Source organism: Hemitrygon akajei, chromosome 27, assembly GCF_048418815.1.
Source record: "Hemitrygon akajei chromosome 27, sHemAka1.3, whole genome shotgun sequence".
NCBI classification, from domain to species: Eukaryota; Metazoa; Chordata; class Chondrichthyes; order Myliobatiformes; family Dasyatidae; genus Hemitrygon; species Hemitrygon akajei.
In genome coordinates, this window is record NC_133150.1 from 40,470,242 (window position 1) to 40,492,292 (window position 22,051).

A 22,051-nucleotide genomic window follows, 5' to 3' on the forward strand; every position below is an offset into this window, starting at 1 on the left:
TGAAATCAGGGTTGAACAATTAACATTTTTAGTTAAAGTTCAAGATGGCACCAATAAGTGGCGACTCTGCGGACAGCTCCAATGGGATTCATCAAATATTCCCATTTTGGACTGCTACAGCTAATCACACTTTAAATATACCCAATAACTTGGCCTCCACAGCGGTCTGTGGCAGTGAATTCCACAGATTTACCACTCTATGACTCAAAAAATTCTTCCTCATCTCCATTCTAAAGGACCATCCTTGTACTCTCAGGCTGTGCACTCTGGTCCTAGACTCCCCTACTATAGGAAACATTCACTCCACATTCTCTTTATATAGGCCTTTCAATGAGATTGTCTCCCATCCTTCTAATCTCCAGTGAGTACAGGCCATCAAATGATCTCCTGGTCTGGACTAGGGGTGACATAACTTCCCTCTCACACTCACAACAACCAACTTGGGCTCTTTCCCTTTCCACCATTAACTTTTCATCATGAACACTTTCCGCCATGACTCAACGCAGTTAATGTCTTAAAACAAGCAAAAAACTAAAACTTTTGGAGGAACTCTGGGAGTCATGTGGGATCTGCAGAGGCAGAGTGGTCAACATTTCAGATGAATCCCCTGCTTCACGACACCTCCAGCCATTTACTTTTGCTTCAGATTAGAACATTTACTGTCGCTTCTGACCAATATTTTAACACTTCTCACCATTTCATTTGGTCTTTGGGAATTGTTTCTGTATTGCTAAGTATAAGAAAAATCATTTCAGATTGTCATGTACCATACACTGTGGTTTTTTTGAACAAACTTCCTGCTGCCTTCTTCCTCATTTTTATTTCACAGTTATTTCTCTCTGAGGACAGACAGGTCCTGGCTGGGTCTCTGTGAATAAAACGATGTGGACTTCGATTATTCTGATTGGTTTCCTACCTGGTGAGTGACAACCTGCGCTGGACATTCTTTAATCAATGTTTCTTTGGGGGCCATACACCATTTCCAGAAGAGTACTTGAATATCTGTAGACACTAAAGATGTTGGAAACTGGAGTTCAGAGAAACTCCTGGGGAGGAACTCAGCAGTTCAAGCAGCATCTGTCAGGGGAAGGGGAAATGTCAACGGTTTGGGTCGAGACCCTTCATCAGGTGTGAGTGGAGAGGGAGATAGTGTAAATAGGAGAGGCGAAGGTGTGAGACTGGGTTCACTTGCTGGTCGGGGACTGAGGAGGGGTGAAGCATGACAGATAAATGGAATGGAGAGGAAAAGGAGTGGAATTTGTTGATGGGAGAGTGGGAAAGCAGATAAGGAGAAAAGGGGAATCAGGTGGAGCCAGGTGGGGAGAGAATATGTCTAGGTGGAGAAATTTTCCAAAGGCTGTTGAGCGAGAACATCAAGTCTACCATTGCTGGAATCTTATCTCACTCTGCAGGGATCACTATGACAGTCAATGTTATAGCCTTAAAATCAGTCCTTCCTGGGCCATTTCAGTGGAGCAATTGGTAAAGGACATTACTAGATCTGTATTCAAAGATAAACCAGGGTGTGTAGGGATGAGAGATTTCTGATTTCTGATCGGAATTGCCTTTCCGATCCAGAAAGGATTTTGACAGTCTGGTAGCTGATCTTTATCATTACTGATGTTGATTTTAATTCTAAAAGTAATTAATAAATTATCTTTAAAGTCCCAATGTATTGTTACAGAAATAGAAATCACACCTAGATTTCTAGGCACTAAAGTGGTAACGACCACTTTCTAACTGCACATAGAAACATTTGACAAATGCAAGATATAAAATTTCCATCAGAACCAGAAGACACAGTTTCAGACGTCAGGAGGGGTTTCTTTCTGAAGTTTATAAACGTGTCTGTTAGTCGAAGATGTCAGGAAATTGGCCACATGCAGAGCATTGAAACATAACCACAAATGGTCCTACCAGTCCCCATCTCAACCTCAGAGTTCCCTGCATTCCGAGACACACACACACACACACACATGAGCATCCCAAATGAACTCTCTGGGAGCTTAGTGTACATTTGAAAGGGTGACATGGTCTGAGGTAATTGATAAACCACATTGTGGCTCTCCTTCAGTACGGCACTGGAAATTCAGCCCAGGGTTTCTGCTCAGAACTCTACAGTAGGAATTTAATGTACTGACACAGCTGACACAGTAACAGAACTGACTGCACTTCAGACCAAAATCATTGGCTGTGCTGTCATGGACCACAAGCTGGACATGACCTGGACCTACTTTACCCTTATGTTCTAAGTTATTTGTTTGCATTAAGTTGTTGCTTTCTGCTGAAATCTGAAAATGCTTCCCTCAGTTTCAGGTGCATTGTGGGCAGACAAATCTGTAAGAGGAGTTGTGGGAAGAGCGATCACAATCGATTGTCACTATGAAGAAAAGTACAGCTCGCACACAAAGTATTGGTGCCATGGATGGACTATCCAATGTTCAACTTTAGTGGAAACAAAAGGACAACACGGACGGAGGGGACGAGTGTCAATCACAGATAACCCGGAACAGGGAATATTTACTGTTACTATGGAGGATCTTCACTCTGGAGATACAGGATGGTACAGCTGTGGAATTACAACACCAGGTGCCGATCTGATGTTTCATTTACATCTACAAATATCTGAGGGTAGGTTTCTCAGTGATTGATTTTGTGCCTTCAGTGAAATAAATGTCTCATCCATGTTTCCTCTAGGAAGGGTCAGTGCATTAGATGTCTAAAGGAGCGACGATGTGCTGATACCGGGGGCAAGCTTGTTGAATGGAGAAATGCCCATTTCATGGATGCGTCTGAAGAACAGCAATCTGCTCCTCCTCCTGCTCAGCCTCTGCACATATTCAAGACCTTCATCCAGACTCTGTCCATCCCTCACTATTTCTGCATTAATATCAGTGCCAAATGTTCCCCTCTCTACGGCAGGTCACTGAACCAGGTCACAATTTCATTTCTGTCTGAAAGCTACCAAACATGTGATGGATATCCCACAAGTTGCTTCCTCTAAACACTCAGTGGGCACTTCATTTGGTTACTCTTATATCAGATAAATTGGCCACAAAGCATATGTCCATGGTCTTCTGCTGCTGTGACGATTCACTTCAAGCTTTGATGTGTTGTGTGTTCAAATGCCCTTCTGCACACCACTGTCATAATGTGTAGTTATTTGAATTCCTGTCGGGCCATTCTCCTCTGACCTTTCTGACTGACAAAGCATTTTTGTTCACAGAATTGCTGCTCACTAGATAGTTCTTGTTTTTCACACCATTCTGAAGACTGCTGTACATGAAAATCCCCGGATATCAACAGTTTCTGAGGTACTCAAACTGCCCCGTCTGACTCCAACTATCATTGCACGGTCAAAGTCACTCAGATCACATTTCCTCACCATCTAATACTTGCCCTGAACAACAACAGAATCTCTTGATTATAGGCACTATATCTGATGGTAGGTTTCTCAGTGATTAACTTTGTGCTTTCAATGAAATAAATTTCTCATCCATGTTTCCTCTGGGAAGAGTCAGAACATGAGAACTCCTGGAGAGTGACGATGTGCCGACCCCAGGCTGAGCTTGTAAAATGGAGAAATGCCCATCTCGTGGATGTGTCTGAAGAACAGCAGTCTCCTTCTCCTTCTGCTCTGCCTCAGCACAATTTAAAAGATCTTTGTCCAGACACTGTCCATCCCTCACAATCTTTGTATTAATATCACTGTCAAATACCGTCTATAAATTTGCTGATGATACAACCATTGTTGGTAGAATCTCAGATGAAGATGAGAGGGTGTATAGGAGTGGGATATGCCAACTGGTGGAGTGGTTTCACAGCAACAAACTTGCACACGACGTCAGTAAGACGAAAGAGCTGATTGTGGAATTCAGGAAGGGATTGTGGACTTCAAGAACACATACCAATCCTCATAGAGGAATCTGAAGTGGAGAAAGTGAGCAATTGAAGCTCATGGGTTTGTAAATCTCAGATATCTAACCTGGTTCCTATTGACGCAGTTATAAAGAAGGCAAGACAGCGAATATACTTCATTAGGAGTTTGAAGGGATTTGGTATGTCAACAAATACAATCAGAAACTTCTATAGATATAACGTGGAGAGCACTCTGACAGGCTGCATCACTGTCTGATATGGTGGTGGTGGGGGAGGGGGGGCTACTGCACAGGACCGAAAGAAGCTGCAGAGGGCTGTAAATCTAGTCGGCTCCATCGTGGATACTAGCTTACAAAGTACCCAGGACATCTTCAAGGAGCGGCGTCTCAGAAAGGCAGCGTCCATTATTAAGGATCTCCAGCACCCAGGGCATGCCCTTTTCTCACTGTTACCATCAGGGAGGAGGTACAGAAGCCTGAAGACACACACTCAGTGATTCAGGAACAGCTTCTTCCCCTCTGCCATCTGATTCCTAAATAGACATTGAACCCATGAACACCACAACACTTTTTTAATATATATTATTTATGTTTGTTGCACAATTTTTAACCTATTCAATATATGTGTACTGTAATGGATTTACTATTTATTATTATTATTTTATTCTTTTTTGCTTCTTCTATATTATGTATTGCATTTAAATGCTTCTGCTAAGTTAACAAATTTCACAACACATGCCAGTGATAAAAAACCTGATTCTGATTCTGAAATGTTTCCCTTTATACAGCAGGTCATTTTCTCCTGATAGCCATCAAACATGTGACAGATATCTCACAAGTTGCTGCATTTAAATACTCTGTGGCCACTTTATTAGGTACCTCCTATAACTAATAAATTGGCCAAGGAGTATGTTCATGGTCTTCTGCTGCTGTGGCCCATTCACTTCAAGCTTTAATGTGTTGTGTGTTCAGATGCTCCTCCGCATACAGTAACTGTCATAACACACGTTTATTTGAACTTCTGTCATCTTTCTGTCAGCCTGAAACTATCTGGCCATTCTCCTCTATCCACTCTCATTGACAAGGTATTTTAGCTCACAGAATTGCTGCTCACTGGATACTCTTTGCAACATTCTCTGTAAACTCTGCAGACTGTGCATGAATATTCCAGGAGATCAACAGTTTCTGAGATACTCAAACCTCCCTGTCTTGCACCAACTATATTCCATGGTCAAAGTCACTAAGATCACATTTTCTCCCCATTCTGATGTTTGGACTAAACAACAGCTGAACCTTTTGACTATGTCTGCATGCTTTTATGGACTGCATTGCTGCCAGGTGATAGACTAATTAGATACTTGCATTAACAAGCAGGTGAGCAGGTGTATCTAATAAAGTGGCAGAAGAGTGTTTGATTTTCAGATGTTCATTCAGTGTCTGATTGTTGAATTCCTTCCCACAGAACCTGTGTCTGTTCCTGTGCTTCGATATTTGTCACCAGCAAATATCTCCCATCTCGGTGGCTCCGTGTTAGTGTCCTGTGAGTCTCTCCAGGGATCCCTTCCCATTCAGTACACTTGGCATGAAAAACACTCATCTAGGGATCAAATGATCTCAGACACCAATGAACTGGTTCTACCCTGTCAATCCTTAGACCTCCAAGCCCATCGATATTACTGCAACGCCTCGAATAGGCTTGGAATAAAATCCAGTGGAATGCTAAACGTGACAATCTTCAGCAACACAGGGATCTGCAGTTATGTGACAGAAATCAATGACACTAGTAAGTTCTCCTTTCAAGGGAGGATACATTTAAATATTTCTTTATGTTACTCTGTTACTGCTGCTCTTATACTGTTGGTGAGGGTAAGGAATTTCTTTGCATTTGTAGAAGCTAAACATTGCAGCCACCATGGGGTAGATCAAAGTGTAGTCAACAGTTAAGTCTGTGACTTTTCCTGGAAAGTGTGGAATGTCTTAAACATAGTTGGACTTGCAGCTCCAGGCAAATTGGGGACATTCAATTCATACTTCTGGTTTTTGCATTGAAGATACTAGAATGAGTGTTGAGTCATGAGACAGTGACACTGTCATAAGAGGAAAAGGAAGGACACATAATATAGCAAGAATTTGTGGGAAGTTAAGAGAATTGGGGAACTTTAAAAAAAAAACCAACAGAATGCAACAAGAAAAGCCAAAAGGAGAGAAAAGATCAAATATAAAGAGAAAATGGCCAATAATATACAAGAGGAGACCAGAAGATTTTCAGATATATTAGGTATAAGAGAGAAGCAAGAGCGGATATCAGATCACTGGATAATGAAGCTGGAGACAGAGTATTGGGGTACAAAGAAATGGAGGAATCACTTAATAAGCATCTTACATAATTTGTCACTGAGGAAGACACAAGCAGTTTGACAGAAATTCAGCAATGTCAAGGGGCAGGAATGAGTGCAGTTCCTCTTATTAAGGAGAAGATGCTTGGGAAGCTGAGAGGTCTGGAGGTAGATAAGTCACCTGGCCCAGGTGGACTACACCCCAGGGTTCTTAAAGAGGAAGCTGAAGAAATTGTGGAGGCATTAGTAGTGATCTGTAAAGAATCGCTGGATTCTGGGTTGGTTCTGTGGGACTGGAAAATTGGGAATGTCACTCCACTCTTTCAGAAAAGTGGGAGGCAAATGAGAGGGAATTATAGAGCAGTTAACTTGACTTCAGTAGTTCGGAAGATGTTGGAATCCATTATTAAGGATGAGTTTTCAGGACATTTGGAGGTGCATGATAAAATATGGTTTTCTTATGGGGAAATATTGCCTTGAAAAACCTGGTGGAATTTTTTGAAGAAATAACAGGCAGGATAGACAAAGAAACATCTTGGATTTTTAGAAGGCCTTTGACAAGGTGCCACACATGAGGCTACTAAAGCCGATAAAAAGCCATGGTATTATTGAAAAGATTGGAGCATCGATAGAAGATTGGGAGATAGGCTGGAGAAAAAGAGTGTGAACAAAGGGCCCCTTTCTATTTGCCTGTCGGTGACTCGTGGTGTTCCACGTGGTCTGTGTTGTGACTGCTTCTTCTCACATTTCATGTCAATGATGACAATGGTATTGATAGCTTTCTGGCCAAGTCTGGGTACAACAAAGGCAAAGTCAAAGTTTGCACAGTTTGTTGTCCATTGATCCTGTTTAAAGTTAATGTTCTATAGATTTGATAAGTATGCCTGAAGTAAAAGAATGTCAGTGTTGTATGTGGTTGAATGTATGTACTCTGATAATAAATTTTTACTTTGACTTTGGCTTTGAATAAGGGGGATCTCATTGAAACCCATGGAATATTGAAAGGCCTAGATAGAATGCATAGAGAAGATGTGTCCTGTAGTGGGGGAGACCAAGACCATATGCCACACCCTCAGATTACAACAACGTCTCTTTAATTTAATTACTTAGTGATAGAGTGCAGAGAAGGCACTTTCGGCATTCGAGCCACAACGTCTGATCAACCCTCGACAGAACTGGAACAAGCCCACCTAATCACAGGACAATTTACAATGACCAATTAGCCTGCACATCACATCTCTGGACTGTGGGAGGAAATGAGAGCTCCCAGGGAAGCTCACCGCGTTCCACGAGGAAGACATGCAGACTCCTTACATTACATCAGAGATGAGGAGGACTTTTTTTAGCCAGAGGGTGGTGATTCTATGGTTATTGAGGCCAATTCATTTGGTATATTTAAATTGGAGCTTGATAATTTGCTGATTAGTAAGGGCATGAAAGGTTACAAGGAGAAGGCAGAAGTTTGGGATTGAGAGCGATAATATATCAGCCATGATGGAATGGTGGAGCAGACTGTATGGACCAAATGGCCTAGTTTTTCTCCAATGTCTTATAGTTATCATTAGCTTGAGAATTTCCTGAGCAGCCCAGGTAAATTAGAGATGGCTAAAACTGAGTTTCTGGTTGCTGTTTAAAATACCTCACTCACTTTGAGATATGAGAAGGGAACCCATTCCTTCTTTTTGGGTTTATGTATGGATATGAACAAGGTTACTGCATTTCATGATTGTGAACAGGATAATAAACCTTCAAAATCCACGTAAAATACTACAGCAATGCCTGTCGTAGGTGAGAGGTGGCCGGTAGGCAGCTTGCTACTCTGGAAGCTTTACTCATCGCTGTGCTGAACTGAGGCTGTGGCCCGCAACTAACGGGCATCTCAATCATCTGCACCAATGATTGGCTTTGTGTCTATGACTCACTTTCATGAATTTCACTTCTAAATGTAGTTTGCTCACTTTTCAGGTTTACATGGTTTTTCTTCTGCAAATTGTGTGTTTGACGGTTTATTTTTAAATTGGTTCATTCCGTTTCTTTGCTGTATGGCTGCTTGTGAGGGGATGAATTGCAAGGATGTATATGGCACACATACTTTGATAATCAATGCACTTTGTACTTTGAACTTGACATGGATTCTGATTGGCTATAATTCCATAAGCTGTCAAACAGATACAATGAAATAGAACTCTAAATTTAACCTTTCAAAAGTGTGTTCCAGTTTAGAGAGGATGCTGCAGAGTCAAAGAGTTACAGGTTATGGAAACAGGAGCTTCGGCCCAAGGCATCCATGCTGACCACAGTGTCTTCCTGAGCTTCGCGCATTTCCCTGCATTTGGTTGGTATCCTTCTAAAGCTTTCCTGTCCATGAACTTGTCCAAATTTACTTTAAATAGTGTATGTGTACCTACCCCTAGCCTTTCCTCTGGCAGCCTTTTCCACGTACACACTATTCTGTGTGGGAAACACTGCCAGTCCAGGCCCTCTAACAGCTTCCCCTCTCAATTTCAGTCCAGGCTCTCTAGTTTTTAACTTCCCTAATTTGGGATAAACACTGTGACCATCTACCACATGTTTCTCCTTCTTAATTTGTAAACCTCTATAATTCACCCCTCAGCCACTCTCGCTTCAGGAAAAATAGTTCCAGCCTATCTGTAACAAAGAACAATACAGTGCAGTACAGGCCATTCAGCCCACAATGTTATGCCGGCCCTTAAACCCTGCCCCCGCCACATTGCCCTCCACCTTAAGTTTCTCCATATACCTATCTATAGTCTCTTAAATTTCACTCGTTTATCTGCCTCCACCACTGACTCAGGCAGTGCATTCCACGCACCAACCACTCCCTGCGTAAAAAACCTTCCTCTAATATCCCCCTTGAAATTTTGTCCCCTTACCTTAAAGCCATGTCCTCTTGTACTGAGCAGTGGTGCCCTGGGGAAGAGGCGCTGGCTGTCCACTCTATCTACTCCTCTTAATATCTTGTATACCTCTATCATGTCTCCTCTCATCCTCCTTCTCTCCAGAGAGTAAAGCCCTAGCTCCCTTAATCTCTGATCATAATGCATACTCTCAAAACCAGGCAGCATCCTGGTAAATCTCCTCTGTACCCTTTCCAATGCTTCCACATCCTTCTTATAGTAAGGCAACCAGAAATGGACACAGTACTCCAAGTGTGGCCTAACCAGAGTTTTATAGAGCTGCATCATTACCCTGTGACTCTTAAACTCTATCCCATGACTTGTGAAAGCTAACTCTCCATAACTACCCTATCTACCTGTGAGGCAACTTTCAGGGATCTGTGGACATGTACCCCCAGATCCCTCTGCTCCTCCACACTACCAAGTATCCTGCCACTTACTTTGTACTCTGCCTTGGAGTTTGTCTTTCCAAGGTGTACCACCTCACATTTCTCCGGGCTGAACTCTATCTTCCACTTCTCAGCCCACTTCTGCATCCTATCAATGTCTCTCTGCAATCTTCGACAATCCTCAACACTATCCAAACACCACCAACCTTTGCGTCGTCTGCAAACTTTCTGTATAACCCAAACTCTCCAGCCACAGTAACATCTTTGTGTATGTTCTCTGTACCCTGTATAATTTATTCACATCCTTCCCCTGGAACTGCACAGAGTAGTCGAGGTAAGGTCTTGTCAGCATCCTTCAAATGTGTAACATGCTGTTCCAACTGTACTTCATGTCCCATCCATGAAGACCAGCATGTCATTTGACTTGTTCAGTGCTTTGGCCACTAGTATTGACACTTTCAAGGACCAATGTAGTTGCACACTTTGTTCTCTACAGTGTAAGTTGAGCCCTTGTTTAATTTCCTAAAATGCACCACTTCACACTGCTTGAGTACAATTCCATCACCTGCTCCATTGGCTACATTCCCAATTCAAAGTAAATTTATTATCTAAGTATGTATACCATAAACAACCTAGAGACTCATCTTCTTGCAGACACCCACAAAACAAAGAAACACAATGGAATCCACAACAAAGACTGACAAAATTCGAACCTGTAAAAGAGGATGAATCGTGCAAGAAATAAAAATATGTAAACAAGTAACACATGGAACATGAGACAGAGTCCTCAAAAGTGAGTCTGCAGCTGCAGAGTCAGTTCAGTGGAGAGGTGAGTGAAGCCAATCCAGGAGCCTGGCATGGGACCTAAGACTCCTGCATCTCCCACCCACTGGCAATAGTGAGAAGAGAGGGAGAGAGTTCAAATGGTTAGATGGGACATGCTCAGGTGGGCCAGATTGTGCTGACACAGAGTAATGGGTCTGAACACCGGTTTAGTTAACAGATTCCATTGCAAACTTGGACAACTCTTTGCACCGTCCACTGCACTACAGTGTCGCCCATAACATATTAATCATGTGACCTACATTATCATTCCAAATTACTAATATTGCTGACAAATAAGAGTGGTTAACAAGTAAGAGCACTGATCCCTGTGGCACACCACTGGTGATAAAATCTGATGTTGTCAGACTTCACTATCACAATCAGACTCCTTCCATTAAGCCTATTTAGGATTTATCCAGAGAGCTTACCATGTGATCTCATATTAGAGATCCGTCTGCTATGTGAGACTTTGTCAAAAGTCTTGCTAAACTCCATGTGCTGAAGTCTACTGCCCTGTCACCATCAGTCCATCTGGTCATCTCTTCAAATAACCCCGTCAAGTTTTTTTTTGAGAGACAATTTCCCATTGTTGAAGACTTTACTCTGATTTACCATCGGCAGTAATTGGTCATTCCCAGGAAGGTTATTATCTGTCTCTCGGTAGCAGGTCTAGACGCCTGCACAATGGCACTGACATGCTCTGGCGGGTTCCTTTGTGCAGTACATACCCCAGGTATGTTCCTGTAGGCTGGCAGATTTGTAACTTTAGCAAGGAGGATCTATGTCCTGTGGCAGCCAAATGATTCAACAATTCCACAGAGTCTTCTCTACATCCAGTCAGAGCCTGTGGGGCCAACAATAAATCGTCTGTATGTTGTAAAATCATGCTACCGCCGGGCAGTGGGAAATTTGCCGGATCTTCACGGAGCGCCGCAGCGTAGACAACCGGACTTTCTGCATAACCCTGCAGTAACCCTGTCTATGTGTACTGCTGTCCATTACATGTGAAGACAATCAGATACTGACGGTCCCCATGTAGTGGCGTAGAGAAAAAGGCAGAGCACAAATCAATTACTGTATGCAAACGGGAGTCCGAAGGGATGGAGGCCAGTGTCACATTCGTGTCCGGAACAACCGGTGAAATGGGCTGCACGATCTGATCCCGAACAGACCGCCACTCATTCGGCCTCCCTGGTTTGGGGATGGGTACTGTAAGGGCTTTGAGTTCATCGCAAAACCCCCTGTGACAATAGCGTCTCTGTGACAAGTTTAATGCCGCTTCCGGAGATGGGCGATATTATCTGATGGATGGTAGTCGGATATTTCGTCCCCTGACGAGTCTGTGGAGCTACGGATTTCACTAATTCTACATGATTAGTGTAGGGGGACTCTGTCTATGGAATTCACAGTCGACATGTCACGGAGTTACTACGGTTACCGCTGTATCTGGTCCATAACAAGCCAACCCTCGCGTCTTCATGTCGATTTGCTTGGCTTCTATAATCGTCCCCGGGATCTGGATCCCTGAGGGCCGCAGTTACTAGTTTACAAGTTCCGATTAAATTATCCAAGATTCCCCCCACTGTAATGTCGACTTCTATTTGCTGCCACAGCCAATCTCCACTGGGAAAGGGGCTCGTTCTACCATCGGACCTGTGGCATTAATTTCTTTTACTGCCTTTTGGTATTGCCATGTCAGACTGATCAATTTTAAAAGAACGTGTTACCTCTGGTCGGAGACAATTTATAAATGTTTGTGCCGCCAGTGGGCTTTTCTGCTAGGGGTATCCCTGGGCTGGATTCCCAAGTATCTTTAAATCAGGCAATAACATTAGTAATAGACTCTATTTGCGGGCATTTAGTTACTTCTCCAAAGTCGCCCTATTGCCTGAGTCCTGGGAGAATGGCATCTTTTGCTCTGCTCAGCCAATCCTTCACTCTGTCAGTAGGACACTCCCATCACCAACCCATGGTTCCCCGATGGAGGGGCCCTGTGCCCGTGGGGCGCATTGGGAATTCATGCTTTAACTCCGGGTCTGGAAGTTCCATAGGCTGCCTTGAGCAGTGCCTGGGCATCTCCAGGTAATGAATTGAAATCTGGGCAAAGCCTGGCCCAACCAACTATGGAAGGCTTCCATAATCATGTCGCGTACCTCTGCCGGGGCCCAGGGCTTAATTATCGGACATTCTCTCCAATTATGCGAGGAGCCTGGAACAGAGTCTGGGCTATCCGTCGGCCCCTCCTCGGCTGCAGTTGCGGCCGTTGTTGGCGGTCACAATGCCGGGACACCCAACAACCACTTCTATTGTTTCCTTACCATCCAGAAGTTCCAGATAGGGGAAGGGGATGCTATTCGGGGATATAGTACGGAGCTTGGGGCAGTCGGAACCAAGAATCTTGATGGGAGCACCTCAGCCTTCTGTGTAATTTGTTCTTCCTCATTTTTAGGTTTAACCACTGGTGGCTGGTGCCGTTTAGCCACCTTTTCCCATTTGTTAAAACACCACATCATATACTCCAAATCCCCGTTAGAATCTCCGTCCCCAGCTTCTGTTTCATGTTTCCAGTACTGTACTAACTTTTCTTTAGTTTCAAAGACTAGTCACCACAGCTGTACACATAGAGATCACGAGAATAGATGACAAGAGTACCTGCTGTCTCCCGTTTCCAACCAAACTTTGTCCGCGGGTGACGCAGGTGGAGTTGTTTAATTTTCTTATACTTTCGACCTTCTTTCCTGTAATCTTATTCATCGGCGCCTTTCTCAACGGATCAGCAGGCCTCGATTGCAGAGAAGATTCACCCTTCGGTCTTCTTCCTTGAGTACCGCCTTGATACTTACCGTTGTTATGACCCATTGCAGGCGATGACTGTTAACCACTATACAATATTTTACAACTATGTTAGTTCCTTTATTTGCTACTTGCTAGACAATATCGGAAGAAGGTTAACCATACCTCATTGCTGGCATGATCTATGTCTGACTATAGTTAGCTCACACAAGCGAAGCGTCTGCCTTTTATCCAGTCACCCTCATGGCCCAGGTCTTGAGCAATACCTAGCCAGACTCAAAATTAATCAAAACTCATCATTTCCTTCCACACCCATGCACAAAACTCACATTGACTATCTCAAATCCGACCTTGCCTTTGCAAATTCAGGTAGATTCTGTCTCACGCAATCGCCTCCAGAAAGTTACCCACCACTGGTCTTGTGCTCCCCTGCCTGGAATGAGACTGGATCAGTAATCTATTGATTCAGTAATGTAGAGACACATTGAGATATTAGTAGGCAGTGACAATACCGACTCAAATCAAATAAAAATCACTACTTGTGAAGAGCTGTGGGCACGTGATGAGGGACGATGCTGTTGACTTTTCAGTCTATGTGGAATGCATTTATGCCAATTGACAGTTTGGACAGATTTCCTTAATTAAAACATTTTTTTTTGTAATCACTATTGTGCTGCATCTGATCCAGTGTAACCGTTAATTCTGCTATTGCTGGAATCTGGTCTCACTCTGCAAGGATCACTCCAACTATCAACTTTATTGTGTTGAATTCACCTGTCTTTCCTGGGCCATTTCTGCGGGGCAATTTGTGAAGCACGTTATTAGACATGGAGTCACAGGTAAACTCGGGTGAGTAGGGATGAGGGATTTCTGTCTCTAAAGGCCATTCCGACCAGATGGGATTTTGACAATCAGGTATTTGATCATTATCGTTATTGATATGTGCTTTTGTTATTCCAGAAATAATTAATGGATTGTATTTAAACATTCAATCCATGCCAAAAGAAATTGAAACCACACCTGGATTTCTAGACACTAAACTGGTTACGAACACTATTGCAGCACCTTCTAACTGCACATAGAAATACCCGACAGATAGAAATATAAAACTTCCATCGGAACCAGAGGGCTCAGTTTCAAACATCATGAGGGATTTCTTTCTGCAGATTAGATGTGTGTCTGTTAGTGGAAGATATCAGGACATTGGTGTCATGGAGAGAAATGAAACGTGACCTCAAATGATCCTACTGACTCCCGACTCAACACAGAGTTCCCTGAAATCCAAGAAACATACACACACACAAATGTGGAAGCATCCCAGATGAAACAGCTAGAACCTTTGTGTACTTTTGAAAGGCTGACATTATCTGAGGTAATTGAAAGTTCAATATTGCAGATCTCCCTCAGTACTGCAGTGGAAGGTCAGGACTGCTTAGGACTGTGAAGTGGGAAGTGAACCCACAATGTACTGACACAGGAGAGAGAGCACTGACACAACAACAGCACTGACTGCACTTCACACCAAAATCATTGGTTGTGGTGTCATGGATCACATGCGGGACGTGACCTGGACCTGTTTTTACCATCATATTCAAAGATATTTGTTTGCATTAAGTTGTTCCTTTCCCCTCAAATCTGAAAATGCCTCCCTCAGTTTCAGGAGCATTGTGGACAGAGAGATATGTAAGAGGAGTTGTGGGAAGAGTGATCACAATCGATTGTCACTATGAAGAAAAGTACCGCTCACACACAAAGTATTGGTGCCGTGGATGGACTCGTCACTGTTTAATTACAGTGGAAACAAAACAGCAACATGGACAGAGGGGACGAGTGGCAATTTCAGATAATCCAGAATGGGGAATATTTAACGTTACTGTGAAGAATCTTCGCTCTGGAGATACAGGATGGTACAGCTGTGGAATTACAACACCAGATGCCGATCCAATGTTTCATGTACATTTACAAGTATCTTATGGTAAGTTTCTCAGGGATTAACTTTGTGCCTTCAATTAAATAAATGTCTCAAACATGTTTCCTCTGGGAAGGGTCAATGCATTAGGCATCTTGGGGAGTGACGATGTGTTGATACCAGGGGCAAGCTTGTTGAATAGAGAAATGCCCATCTCGTGGATGTGTCTGAAGAACAGCAATCTCCTCCTCCTGCTCAGCCTTTGCACATATTAGAAGACATTTATCCAGGCCCTGTCTATCCATCACTATTTCTGCATTAATATCAGTGCCAAATATTTCCCTCTCTACGGCTGGTCACTGAACCCAGTCACAGTTTCATTTTCTCGTGAAAGCCACCAAATATGTGACGGATATTTCACAAATACGCTGCCTTTGAACACTCAGGGGCCAATTTGTTAGGTAACTCCTATATCTAATAATGTGGCCACTGAGTGTATTTTCATGGTCTTCTGCTGCTTTGGCCCATTCACTTCAAGCTTCAATGTGTTGCGTGTCCAGATGTTCTTCTGCACACTACTGCAGTAATGCATGCTTATTTTTATTCCTGTCATCTTTCTGGCAGTTTGAACAGTCAGGCCATTCTTCTCTCATTAACAAGGCATTTTTGCTCACATAATTGCTGCTCACTGGATATTTATTGTTTTTCACACCATTCTCTGCAAAATATACTGATTGTTGTAAATGAAAATCCCAGGAGATTTTCAAACCTCCTCATCTGACTGCACGGTCAAAGTCATGAGATCACATTTCCTTCCCATTCTGATATTTGGCCTGAACAACAATTAAATCCCTTGGCTATGCTTTCATGCTTTTATGAACTGTGTTGCTGCCACATGATTGACTGTTTAGTTATTTGCATTAACAAGCAGGTAAATAGATGTACCAAATGATGTGGCTGAAGAGTGTCTGATTTGCCGATGTTCATTCAGTGTCTGAATGTTTAATTCCTTCCCACAGAACCTGTGTCAGTTCCTGTGCTTCGATATCTGTCACCAGCAAATGTCTCACGTCTCGGGGGCTCAGTGTCCGTGTCCTGTGAGTCTCTCCAGGGATCTCTTCCCATTCAGTACAGATGGTATGAACAAACCTCATCTGGGCATCCAAAGATCTCAGATAACAAGGAGCTGACTCTGCACTGTCAATACTTCAACCAAACCCACCATCAATATTACTGCAGTGCCTCCAATAGTCTTGGAGTAATATACAGTGGAAAGGTTAATGTGATCATTTTCAACAACGGAGAGATCTGCAGCTATGTGACAGAAATCAATGGCATCAGTAAGTTCTAATTTCAAGGGAGGATATATTTAAATATTTCTTTTTGTTACTCTGTTGCTGCTGCTCTTATATGCCTAGTGAGGGTAAGGAATTTCTTTGCATTGTAGAAGTTACACATTGCAGCCTCCATGGGGTGGGGTGAGCAGTTTAGTCTATCACTTCTCCTGAAAAATGTGGAGTATCTTAACTATAGTTGGACTTGCAAATCCAGACAAATAGAGAGCATTCCATTCATACTTCTAGCTTCTACATTGAGGATGCTAGAATGGCTATTGGGTTGTGAGACAGTGACACTTTCATAAAAACAAAAGGAAGATCATATAGCACAAATTAGTGGAAAGTTGGAGAATTGGGAAACGTTTAAAAAATAACAAGAAGACAATGAGAAAAGTCATTAGGAGAGAAAAGATGAAATATAAATGGAAACTAGCCAATAATATAAAAGAGAATACCCAACAATTTCAGATATATGAGGAGTAAAGAGACACAAGAGTGGATATCAAACCACTGGATATCGGTGCTGGAGAGGTAATGATGAGAGACAGATAAATGGAGAATGAACCTATTCAGTATTTTGCATAATTTATCACTGAGAAAGACACAAGCAGTATGACAGGAATGCAGCAATGTCAGGGGGCAGGAGTGAGTGCAATTGCTTTTACTGAGGAGAAGGTGTTTGGGAAGTTGAGGTAGATGTCACCTGCCCCAGACAGAGTACACCAAGTATTCAGAAAGAGATAGCTGAAGAATTTTTGGAGACATTAATAGTGATCCTTAAAGAATAATTAGATTCTTGAAAGGTTCTGTAGGACTGGAAAATTGGAAATGTCACTCCACTCTTTCAGAAGTGAGGGAGGCAAATGAAAGGGATTTATAGACCAGTTAGCCTGACTTCATTGATTGGGAAGATGTTGGAGTTCACTATGAAGGATAGGATTTCAAGGTACTTGAAGGCACATAATAAAATATGGTTTCATTATGGGGAAATCTTGCCCGAAAAATCCGTGGGAATTCTTTGAGGAAACAGCAGGCAGGACAGACAAAGGAGAGTGGATATTGTTTACTTGGATTTTCAGGAGACTCTTGACTAGGTGCCACACATGAGCCTGCTAAACAAGATAAGAAGCCAGGTATTACTAAAAATATTCTAGCATGGATAGAAGATTGGCTGACTGGCAAGAGGCAAAGAATGTGAACAAAATGGTGCTTTCTTGTTTGTCTGTCAGTGACTTGTAGTGTTCCGCAGGGTTTGGTCTTAGGACTGCTACTTTTTATGGTGTATGTTAATGACTTGGATGGTGGCATAGATAGCTTTGTGGCCAGGTTTGGGGAGAACAAAGTCAAAGTTTGCACAGTTTGTTGTCCATTGATCCTGGTTACAGTTACTGGAAGGGAACAGGAGCATCCGGAGAAAACCCATGCATTCCACATGGAGAACGTGCAAACTCCTTGTATTACAACAGAGTTGAGGAGGAATTTCTTTGACCAGAGGGTATTGAATCTATGGAACTCATTACTTCACATGGCTGTTGAGGTCAATTCATTGGTATATTTAAAGCAGGGCTTGTTAGTTTGTTGATTAGTAAGATTACAAAAGGCTTCAGGGAGAAGGCAGGAGTTTGGGATTAAGAAACATAATGGAACAGCCATGATGGAATGGCGGAGCAGACTGTAGGCCAAATGGCCTAATTCTACTCTTGTGTCTGGTGGTCCCTTTGTCTTGTGGTCATCATTAACTTTAGAATTTCCTGAACAGCCCAGGTAAATTAGTGAAAGCTGAAACTGTGTTTCTGGTTGCTGATCAAAATAGATCACTCACTTTGAGATAACGAGAAGGAAGCCCATTCCTTCTGTTTGAGTCTATGAACAGAAATGATCAAGGCTGTTGCACTTCATGATTGAGACAGAATAATAGACCTTGAAAATCCATGGGAAACCCTACAGGAATGCCTGTTGTAGGCAAGGAATGGGCCAGTGTTCAGCTTGCTGCTCCACAGGGTTTACTCATCTGTGCTGAACTGAGGCTGTGACCTGCAACTAACGGGATTCTGAATCAGCTGAAGTGGTGACTGGCGTTGCGTCTGTGATTCATTTTTGTGAATTTCAGTTCTGAACATTATTTGCTTACTTTTATAGTCTGCATGATTTTTATTTCTGCATATTGGATGTTTGAGAATTTTTTTAATGGGGTCTCTTTGGCTTCTTCGTTTTGTGGGTGCCTGTAAGGAGACAATCTCAATGTTGTATATAGTACACATACTTTGATAATAAATGTACTTTGAACTTCAAATGTTTCAATTGAAGTGTAATCTGATTGGCTGTGATTCTAAAAGCTACCACACCTATGCAGTGAAATTGAATTCTGAATTTAAACTTTCAGAAGTGTGGTCCTGTTTAGAGAAGATGCTCAGAGTCATAGAGTTTCAAGTTATGGAAGCAGGAGCTTTGGCCCTGTGTCTTTCTGAGCTTCTCCCATTTCCCTGTATTTAGTCCGTACGCTTCTCAAGCTTTCCTGTCCATGAACTTTTCCAATTGTATTTTAAATTTGTACCCACCTCCAGCACTTCCCCGGCATCCTTTCCCACGCACACACTGCTCTGTGTGGAAAACACTGCCCCTCCAGGCCCTCTGACTTCAATCTAGACTCTCTAATTTTCGACTCTCCCACCCATACTTTTGTCCCTCTTAATTTGTGAACCTTGATAAGGTCACCCTCACGTCAGGAAAAACAGTTCCAGCCTATCCATAACCCAAACCCTCCAGTCCCAGCAGCATCTTTGTGAATGTTTTCTGTAACCCTCTTGAATTTACTCATACCCTTCCTCAGGAACTGCTCAGGGTAGCCGAGTGAGGTCTTGTCAATGTCCTTTATAGCTGTAACATGCTATCCCAGCTGCACTTAATGCCCCATCCAATGAAGACAAGCAGATCATTTGCCTTGTCCACCACTTAGTCCACCTGTGTTACCACTTTCAGGGACCACTGTTGTTGCACACCTAATTCCCTACAGTGTAAGTTGTGCCCTTGTTTAATTTCCCAAAGTGCAACACTCCACACTGCCTGAGTTCAATTCCATCAGCCATTTCATTGGCCACTTTCCTAGTTCAAAGTTCAAAGTAAATTTATTATCAAAGTACGTATATCACAAACAACTGAGAGATTCATCTTCTTGCAGATACCCACAAAACAAAGGAACTCAACAGAATCCATGACAAGACACAGACAAGCAAAAGATGACAAGTTGTGCAGATCAAAAAAATACGTAAACAAATAATACATTGAATACATGAGAGGCAGAGTCCCCGAAAGTAAGTCCACAGCTGTGGAGTCAGTTCAGTGCTATGGCGAGTGAAGCCAAACCAGGAGTCCAATGGCTTCAGGGCAACAACTGGTGGCAAACCCAGCGGTGTGGGACCCAAGACTCCTGCACCTTCCGCCTTATTGTAGAAATGAGAAGAGAAGGAGACAGGTCAAATACAGGCTCAGGTTGGGGAGTCATACCAGCAGAGTGTAATGGGGCTGAATCCTGGTTCATTTTCCAGGTCCCATTGTAAACTTAGATCTTTCCACTGTCCAACGCACTACTCTGTCATCGGCAACTTATTAATCATGTCACCTGCATTTTCATTCCAAATTATTAATGCAGATGACAAAAAACTTTAGTTGACACACAACAGCGCTGATCCTGATAGCACACCACTGGTGACAAAGTCAGATGTTGTCAGAAAACCAGCAACCACAAAGTGAATATTTCCCCCAAGCCTCTTCAGTATCCATCCAACTAGCTTACCATGTGATCTCACATTACACACTATGCAAAGTCTTGTCATAAGCCTTGCTAAGCTCATGCTAAACTCTATTGCCCTGTTCTCAACAGTTCCTTTGAGCATCTCTTCACAAAAAACTCAGGACAAATACTTTAGAGAGGGGATTTCCTGTGCACAGAATCATGTTGACCATCCAAAATCAAAGCTTCCCTTTGCAAGTTCAGGTGATCCATTCTTACACAATTTACCTACCACTGACCTTAGGCTTACCTTTTTTGAATGGGATTGGATCAGTAATCTATTGACTCAGAAATGTGGAAGCACACTGAGACATTAGTGGGCAATGATAATGATGACTCCAATCAAATAAAAATCATGACTTGTGAAGAGCTGGGAGCACGTGATGATGGGTAATGCTGTTGTCTTCCCAGTCTATGTGCAGTCTGTGTAAATTTGATTTTACCTGTCCATTTTCTGAAGAACTTCTCCCTCAGTTTCAGGTGCTTTATGGGCAGAAGATAAAGTAAGAGGAGTTGTGGGAAGAGCGGTCACAATCGATTGTCACTATGCACCAATGTACCGTTCACACACAAAGTATTTTTGCCATATGTGGGGTCGCCAATGCACATCGTTAGTGAATACAAATGGGACAAATGAGCAGTATGGAAGGATGACAATCAGAGATAACATATCCCAGGGAATATTTACTGTTACTGTGGAGAATCTTGTCTCTCAAGATACAGGACATTACAGATGTGGAATTACAACATCTGGCAATCATCCAATGTTTGATGTGCATCTACAGGTATCTAATGGTAGGTTTCTCATTGATTGACATTATGTCTCCATTGAAATGTCTGATCCATATTTTCCATGGGAGGGCCCAGGGCAGAATCAATATTCTGAGGCTCTGTTAGGCAGAGGCTCAACAGACTCCGGTCAGTCGCCCTGGAGCAGGGCAACCCAATCCCCATCTCACCTCAGGGATCAGTCACATCCTCTCCAGCCCCACTGTCTCTATCTCTCTCTTTCTCTCTCCCTCCATACTGGTCAAGGAGCTCCGAGTCCCCACACTTCCCTGCTGACCTCCCTGACCTTTCCTATGTGGAAAATGCAGAAATGGAACTACAGAAGAAGATTGAACATGGAACATCCAGCACAGAAGTGATGATACTAAGGATACCTTTGTCCCATCATGTGCTCCCCTGACCATGTTCCCTGGAATGAAAGGGTTCTGAGCCTTTATGCACTAGAATTTAGAAGAATGAGATGGGATCTCATTGAAACCTATGGTATATTGACTGGTTAGATAGAGTAGATGTGGGAAGTATGTTTCCAGCAGTGGAGACGTCTAGACTAGGGGAAAGATAATAGAAGGACATTACTTTTGAACAGACCTGTGGAGGAATTTCTTTAGCCAGAGGATGGTGAATCTGTGGAATTTATTGACACAGAAGGCTGTGGAAGAAAAGTTATTGGGTATACTTAGAGTGGAGGTTAATAGGTTCTTGATCAGTAAGTGTGTCAAAGGTTTCAGGGAGAAGGCAGCAGAGTGGGTTTGAGAGGGAAATTATATCAACATTATTGAATGGTGGTTCAAACTCAACAGGCCGAATGGCCTAATTCTACTCCTATGTCTTATAGTTCTATGATCTTATGATGTCAGTCTAAGCTAATTCTATCTGCTTGTAAATGTCCATAATTACACCTGTGCCAAACTTTTTGTGGGTTAATCTAAATGCATTCTAAATATTGTTGTTATACCTGTTCCACCTTTTTGCCTGACAGAACAGTCACAATGCTCATTGTAGCTAAAGAACTTGTCTCACAAATCTCCTTTAAATCGCCCACCTCTCACCTTAAAACAATATTTGCATTGTTTTTTTCAAACACCGC

The 22,051-nt window shown here is 42.7% G+C and overlaps 1 protein-coding gene across 2 annotated transcripts in view; it reads left to right on the top strand.

Moving 5' to 3' along the window:
- Positions 1 to 833: 833 nt before the first annotated feature.
- LOC140717039 (polymeric immunoglobulin receptor-like) overlaps positions 834 to 22,051 on the top strand; it is a 32,118-nt gene continuing 10,900 nt past the window's right edge. For both annotated transcript variants that reach the window (XR_012096426.1, XM_073030224.1), the window contains exons 1-6: positions 834 to 919; positions 2,311 to 2,631; positions 5,341 to 5,661; positions 14,794 to 15,114; positions 16,068 to 16,388; positions 20,650 to 20,970. Coding sequence is in view for 1 of the 2 variants with exons in the window: in XM_073030224.1 (XP_072886325.1) it covers positions 883 to 919; positions 2,311 to 2,631; positions 5,341 to 5,661; positions 14,794 to 15,114; positions 16,068 to 16,388; positions 20,650 to 20,970 (1,642 nt within the window). In the remaining variant the exon portion in view is untranslated. The remainder of the gene's footprint in view (positions 920 to 2,310; positions 2,632 to 5,340; positions 5,662 to 14,793; positions 15,115 to 16,067; positions 16,389 to 20,649; positions 20,971 to 22,051) is intronic.